Source organism: Channa argus, chromosome 13 (assembly GCF_033026475.1).
Source record: "Channa argus isolate prfri chromosome 13, Channa argus male v1.0, whole genome shotgun sequence".
Classification (NCBI taxonomy): domain Eukaryota; kingdom Metazoa; phylum Chordata; class Actinopteri; order Anabantiformes; family Channidae; genus Channa; species Channa argus.
In genome coordinates this window covers 18030193-18038049 of record NC_090209.1, presented here as the reverse complement: position 1 = coordinate 18038049, position 7857 = coordinate 18030193, and the positions used below count along the sequence as shown (strand labels likewise).

General features: G+C 37.9%; 1 protein-coding gene across 8 annotated transcripts in view; it reads right to left on the bottom strand.

The window, feature by feature from the left end:
• Nucleotides 1–7857, bottom strand: part of cacna1db (calcium channel, voltage-dependent, L type, alpha 1D subunit, b) — a 71523-nt gene that overhangs the window by 4543 nt on the left and 59123 nt on the right. For all 8 annotated transcript variants that reach the window (XM_067526482.1, XM_067526484.1, XM_067526485.1 and 5 more), the window contains 9 exons: nucleotides 5007–5143; nucleotides 4359–4475; nucleotides 3698–4152; nucleotides 2455–2481; nucleotides 2046–2183; nucleotides 1699–1856; nucleotides 1073–1185; nucleotides 846–980; nucleotides 203–373 (listed from right to left, as the gene is read on the bottom strand). In XM_067526482.1, coding sequence (XP_067382583.1) covers nucleotides 203–373; nucleotides 846–980; nucleotides 1073–1185; nucleotides 1699–1856; nucleotides 2046–2183; nucleotides 2455–2481; nucleotides 3698–4152; nucleotides 4359–4475; nucleotides 5007–5143 — 1451 coding nt within the window. The remainder of the gene's footprint in view (nucleotides 1–202; nucleotides 374–845; nucleotides 981–1072; nucleotides 1186–1698; nucleotides 1857–2045; nucleotides 2184–2454; nucleotides 2482–3697; nucleotides 4153–4358; nucleotides 4476–5006; nucleotides 5144–7857) is intronic.

The following is a 7857-nucleotide window of genomic DNA, read 5'->3' as shown; positions in this document are numbered from 1 at the left end:
TAGGAGAACGGTATGGACTTAAATTTCCTGCCTCACAGTGACGTTAGAACAAATAGTTATTTATATAGAGACTTGTGAATGTGGGGGCTCATAAACCTAAATGAGGGAAAACAAGTAGGTGGGTTCTGTGCTGGCAGTACTACCACAGTGCTACTGCCAATGTGAGCAATGACCAGTATACAAGGCATTTATTTTTACTTACAGCCTCCACAAGACTGTTGGCGCTGCCTGTCATCTGCAGGAAATGTGAGCAGCTCTTTGCAGGTAACTGCAGGTGTGACGGAGAGTGGCTTGGAGGGCTGTCTGTATACCATGAACTCCTCTTCACTGCTCCGGGGATGCTGCCGACGCTGCCGGGGCTGCGCCAGTCCACCTGCGAAGACACACACATAAGTTTGGCCATACTTTTTAAACCACGTGCCTTAATTTTGTCACAGGACACTGATAGAGATGCTAATTTTATAAAACGTACATAACCAGTCACATGGTCACCAAATGATGACCTTATCAATTACTGGTATCAGATTGATTGACTCTAATTAAGTTAAATCACAGATGGAGATAAACCATGAATTCACTCATTCTAGAGTGAATGATTTAATTGAATAGCTCAGAAAAAGATTTATTCTGGTTTGTCATTCTTAATGATTCTTTGTATTTAATAGGAATATGATTAAGAAAAATTATATTCCATAATATACCCAGTGGTATACCAATCTTTTTTATATTCTGTATTTTGTGTAAATTTCATCAACACTGCCTAACCAGCCTCCAGACATTATCACGGTAAATGCTAATCTGTCCATTTATCTTAAATTTAGATTTCTTTGTCACAGTGATTAGACCTGTATGAGTGGTGTGTAGCAGGGAGAGCAGTCACGGCTGGAAGGTGAGGCAGGAGGCGTGGCCCAGGAGCGCTGCGACCTTGCAGGAGACCAGTGGTGAATTTTGCTGGCGTCAAGACCAGCCACTGCCATTACCTAAAGTTTGAGTTCAAAAATTATGTTTAATATTTAGTGACAATACTGGATATTCGGTATCAATCCGTGTGTGTGTGTGTGTTTGTGTGTACCTGCTGCTGCACCAGTTGTAGTGGAAGAGCTGTGCAGGATGGAGAAGGAGGAGCATCATCCTGACTACTTCTTCTGCGCAGACACTCGAAACTGAATGTTGCTCTGCTGGAGGCTAGGACAAAATATGACAACCACAAAGGATCACTCTCTGGATTAAGTGACTCCTAAAGAATATACAGTATATCACTACAAAGTACTGTAGAACGGAGTATGTATAATAAAGTATTTAAACATCTAATTTAACTTTTCATTACATTGCTACTTGTACTTGTACCATAAACTGAATCTAAAGAACAGTGACACATCTTGGCACCTTGAATCAGCCCAGTTTATTGATTTTTAATTCAATACATTTATGTTGTGGCAAATCACAGCAAAATTAAAACAAAACACAGCAAAGCTATTTACATAGTAATTTAAGATTCTTACAGTATTATAATGATGTATGTGAAATGACTTTTTATAATTGAAATAAACAATTGGGAAGGAGCTTCAACAAACATCCAATTTGAAAACAATTTAATCTGAATAACAATGTTATGATACACTAAATGTGACTCAGTCACTACCCGATAGTATTATTTATTAATAATAAATAAATAAACTGGGGGCTGTGGTATCTCACCTTGAGGTGAGGGTAAAAACCATCTCCTGGGTGACTGCCTGCTGTCATGGTAGATTGGCTGTTGGTCATCATCATAGTAATCATCAGATCTGCGATTTCCCTTAGAAACCTCAAGGGCAAAAATTCCTCCTACGTCACGGCAATCCTTGTTAGTCAACCTGTGAAAAGTATATGCAAGATCTTTACAAGAACTTTAAAGTGATATTTGTATACTTCATACAAATCTATGGAGGAAAGAAAAATACTAAACAGGTAGCAAACCAATCCGATGTAGCATGAATCAGTAGAACTAATTCTACAGAGTCTAAAGTCATATTAATGAGATACAGAAATTGTTTTTTTGTTACCTTTCCCTTGTCAGCATGATGTCATCTTCATACTCCTCTCCGCTGTAGTACTCCCCCGAGTCTCGCTCATCATCACTGTCCCCTGCCCCCGGCTCCTCCCTACGAATGGTGGAGTAAAGTCCACCACCACTTTCTGACCTGGCATCAAAGATATAATATAATGCAAATTTGCCAATTAAACATATCCAATCATAAATGCATCAGAATTCGATGCTTTATGCAGATTTAGTGTACTAAAAAAGTATCAACCCATTTCCCAACACAGTGTGTTGGGAAATGTAGTAGACATGTACCCACACACACTATCTCTAGGTATTGTATTTGGTCATATACCTGCCACTAAAAACAACATATTGTGAAGTATGTTGTTTTATTTAAGTTTTTTTAAGCTGTAAAATCATGTCCATACCTAATGTAGGCCTCATAGTAGCGTGTCCTGCTCCGAGTTGAGGAATGTGTTAGTCACATAGTTGTGAAAGAAGGAAAGAAGAAGAGAGATTAAAAGCAATGACAAAAAAAAGCGGACCTTTAAAAGTCAAACTATATACTGTACATGATGACGCTTTTTTCCCGACAGCCGTTTGAGCATTAAACAAGTTTCAACTTGTAGTGGTAAAATCTAGTCATGCTGAACAGGAGTCTCCATACTTTCAAAATAACTTTAAGCACTATCTGACATGTATATTATTCACCAGTCTCCCCTTCACAAGATGGGAAACAATTGAGCAATGGTCAGGGCAGACAAACTGGGAAATATGTCTTAATGCACATCAATATTACAAAATAAAAATATTTCCAAGCAGTCACCTATCTGTCATAGCCAATAGAAGGAATATTAATCAGCAACTATATTGAAAATTCCCAATTTAAAGGGCAACTTCACAGATTTCAAACGTGTTTCCTATGGTTCTACTTTGGGAGTGCTTAAGTTTTCTGCTTCTAGTTTTTCAGCTAGAAGCAAAGCGATATTATATCATAGGGAAGGCAGAGAGAAGTTTAAAAGCTTTAATATACATGTACAAGAACCTTGGGAAGCAAATTTAAATTGATAAAGTCGAGCTTTAAGTAATTTTTTTATATAATCTGCAGATTAATCAATGAAAAATATGCAGCAGCCCTCAAATACATGTATGATAAACTTTTAAAAGATGTACCATAAATACAAAGTATTTCGTTTTTCTTGGATATGCAGATATGCTATGTTTTATAAGAAAAAATATGTAACTATTGTTCTAAGTGTTTGCTTGGAATCGATAATTTGCAAAACAGATTTTTTAACTTAGGGCAGTAGGATGGTGAGGTGATTCGTGACCCCTCATAGCTAGAAGGTTGCAGGTTTGTGTCCCCGTCCAACCGTGGCCTTTCTGCATGGAGTTTGCATGTTCTCCCTGTAATTGTGTGGGTTTCCTCCAAGTACTCCAGTTTCCTCCCACAGTCCAAAGACATGCATGTTAGGTTAATTGCTTGCTCTAAATTGTCCTGAGTGTGAATGGCTGTCTGTGTTGGTCCTGAGATAAACTGGCAACCTGTCCAGGGTGTACCGCAGCAGATTTGTACTGGAATTCTCCACCTGCATATGTAGTATGTGCAAAAATAGAAACTGTTTCTATGAAGTCAATTTTAGGATTACCGGTCAATCCCAATCCACTGACCTTGTAGAATGTGACTTCCAAGACTTCTTGTGCACTCCTTTGCTGTAAGTAGACACTGATGACTCATTTCTGGTAGAGGATGGGCAATCTCGTTGTAACAAACACATCTGTTGCCTCCCATTGTTCATAGAGAGCAGTGAGGGCACATTGGCATTGTTGAGGTTGGCGTTGGAAGGTATAGGCGATTGATGACACGTGGAATTACAGTTGGGGTTATTGTATGGATGAGGGGGGTGATAATAATGATTATACTGAATAGGTGACGAGTTTAACTCTGTCTCTCCTTTCCTGTCATTGCTACTGGCTCTCCTGTCAGTTTGGGCGGGTTCAGTTGCGGTGCTACAAGAGACGGGCAGGATCTGCAGAGGCCGTTGGGTAACCGTAGTCGGGTGGGTGGTGCCTTGTTCATCCCCACTGACATGATTGACGTGGTTCCCAAAAAGACCGCCATTGCGCTGCAGAAAGACACCAGATACCAATGATGAGAAAATACAGCATAAAACAGAATACTATAAACAATTTAATGTAACAAAGCAGTTTGTGAGTGCATGTGTGAATGTGTGGTCTCTCAAACTTTTTGTGCAAAAACCCATCAGACAAGGCAAAATTTATTATCTAAAGCTGAGCAATTTCATGTCTGAAGAGGTTCTGAAGTGTTTACCCTGTAGATTTCCTCTTCTTCCTCCCCATTGGCATCTACTAGCCCTTCTTCCTGCAAGTCACATGATATGGCTCGACGGATTTCTGGTCCAATGTCATGCAGTGTACGCAGGCCAGCCTGCAAATAGAGTAGCTATAATACAAAAACTTCCAGCTATAACATTTTTTAATCTATATTTTTGCCTCTGTCTGGTTGACATAAACTGAGGAATAATGTCAGAAGACTTTTCAGTTTATTAGTGAACTGATTACACTGTAATTAATAAACGGTGTTGTAGATGTCAGCATAAACTAAAGGTGTCTAAGAGGTTTTAGGGAGATTTGAGTAGTAGAATAAAGGACAATACAGACAAGACAAAGACAATAATGCAACTTGTGTTTTCAAAATAAATTTTCCCTGAACATGAATTCTCTGATATTCAGTGTTTTTTGATAAAAGGTGATGCTGTGCGATGCAGCTATTCAAATAATGTCAGTATGATTAACTGGTTGGTTCCAATTAAAGTTTTGTTTTCAAAGGCATAAATTACATAGCTGCTATACGTCAGACAACCATGTCAGTATTGGTTATTGTTGAGAAACAAATTGTAACATTCACTCAGAGATATGTTCCTGGTGGACTGAATGTATGAGAATGTACTTCACTCACCTGTAGAGCCATGGTGGTATTCAGCCTCTCCCATGAGCGCCTTCCCACAAGACCTTGCTCTTTGCGCCTCTTGAACTTCCTGAAATAGTCCTGTATCAGGAAGGTGGCATAGAACTTCCCCACTGTTACCTCGTCATCTGAGTGAACAGACCAGACACACCAAAGCCTCCCAGATCAACAACAAAGTACCTAATATTACAATTTTCCTATGTAGAATCCCATATATATAAAAAAAAAAATCTAAATCCATCAATAGGGCTTTTTCCCACTACTACCTCAAATCTAAGAGATGAGAAACATAAAAAAAGTAAAATTGCACTAAAAGTATCTAAACTGAACTCCACTAACAGTAAAAACATCCCAATGTAGTGCTGTCACAGGCCAAGATGCTGATGATAACCTGTTAACTTTAAGCCCTAAAATAAATGTCCAGTATAGGAAACCCTGTCTGTAGGTATCACACACACCAGGTATCACAAAATAAGCTAATTATTCAGGACCCCCCAACACACACACACAAAATAAATATTTTATCACTCACAGCACTGTCTCTTGGAGTCAGACCATTAATTATTACTGGGTTTGTACAGCTAAAATCCATGCAACTTAAATTTTTATTAATTAAACAATGCTGAAATGTGTTGTAAAAAACAGAAAACATCTGTAAATCAACCTGCTATTCTTTAACACAAGCAAATGTGCAGCAGGTCTTAACCCAACAGCAGATTAAGATCTATGCTCCATACTAGCATCATTATCTCTAAAACATGTGGTTAACAAACATTTCTGTACACTCCTGTACACACACGCACACACAGTTTCTCATGCAATAATATATGATCCCTCATAACCTCATACAACCTAATGTACAAAAATCAGTTCATAGTACAGTAGATTATGCACTCAACACTAAAGACTAACAACCAGACAGACCGGTATATTTTATATTCTTTTAAATAGATCTAATCAGTTACTACCACATACATCACTGCTACAGTATACTACTGCAAAATGCACTACATTTAACACCCTACTTTTTTCACCTTCAGAAAAAAGATGTTTACATATCCCAGAAAAACAACACGATTGGTAGCAAAAAGCACATGCAAAGAGGCAGCAAAGTAAAAGAGTTTAGAGAAGCAGAGAGGGTCATAACTATAGCTTTGCGCTCAACACATTCAGCCAGAGAGGAAGCTGTGACAACACACTGTCATGCAGGGAGGTTTATCCAGCGTGTGTCTAATTCACTCAGATAAGTTGTTGCTGAAGCAAACGGGGATGAGACCCTTCGCAAAAAAAGGATGTTGAATCATAGTGTGCAGAAAATGTGGGTTTTCTACTTTTTTAATCAACCTTCCTTGGTACAATTTTCACAAAAGTATCAATTAAAGGTTAAAGATCGTTTACTGTCCAGTCCAGGGGTCTGATTGTGTCATGATCAGGCACCAATCTAATCAGAATTTGTCATTTATCCCACTGTCTTCCACTCTTATAAAACTATATAACATAAAAAACTAGTAGGTATAGATCAGATTGCCTAATCCAGCAGTTAAAATGTATGTGACAGTATTTGCAAATTATTATATATTACAATAATTAATAATTATATAAATAATATATTCATCATTATGTTATATATTCATCGAGCAGGTGATCAGTAAGTTGATGCAAGTGATACTCAGTAGAGCACATTTCAGGAATATGTTTAAATAATACGATAAAATGTTTAGATTTAATTGAATCTCATGCATTCGTGGTGTGAGTAGATCAATGCACAGTACACTTTTAAAAGCACAATGTCTTTCTGAAGAGAGCCAGAAGTTTATAAGAGAGGCATCAGTAGTTTTATGCCACCAGTCTAAAACAGAACTGCTGCAAAGAGCTCAGGACGGCAGAAAGACAAGGCCAGCAAATGACTGCACACTCTAAAGAAATCAGAGGAAGCTGTGGAGAAGAGAGTCTTGGAAGAAAGGAAAAATGGAGAGAGCATTTAGCAAACTAATGCACACAAAGACATGCAGTTAAATTAATATTAAAACAAAGCAGAGCTGAAGCATAAGCTGAAGGACACCGGTGAATTGCACACAACTAGAGGAAGCTTTATGCAGACACTAGACACAGAGGTGTCAAGGTTTGTGTAAAGTAAAAACACACAGGAACAGAAAGCCACTACACCGGATAACTTGACAACCTGCAGTTAATAGTTTCAGAAAGAAGGATGTGGAACCTGACTGTGGGGCAAGTATTCTGCAGGTTTTGTAGTTCTCGAATGATACAAAAGCCACACTGACTCACACTGACGTATAAAACACTAACCTGGGAAATACCCGAAACCACGTAATCTTTTTTAAAGACAAAGATTAGCTCATTGTGCAGTGAACAAACCTAAATCTCTAGCAGTAATGCTTAACTTTACAAGATACAAAATATATTCCATTATAATAAATAACATTATTAGGTATAATATATAATAAGATCTGGGCTGGATAGCTGTCAAATTGCTCCTACTTTTTTGCAATTATATGTTTACTGCCTACAAAAGATTCAAGTTACTTAAAACCATTATCTCTGTTATCAACAAATCTCCATAAAAATGCATCTTCTTCTCTTACTGAACCTCACCAGTAAATGTAAATGTCATATTTGTAAATATTAAATCAAACAACATGTGAATATCCAACTCTGTTGTATGCTGAGCAATCTACGGTGGCCCTGAAAGCTCAAAGCACTGCAAATAGACATAACACAAGCAAATATACAAAAACTTCACCAATTTGACAACACAGGTGCAGCATTAAGAAACGCGCTGTAATAAGTCACACCACAACCAAATTGAAAAAAGTGTTTTGTC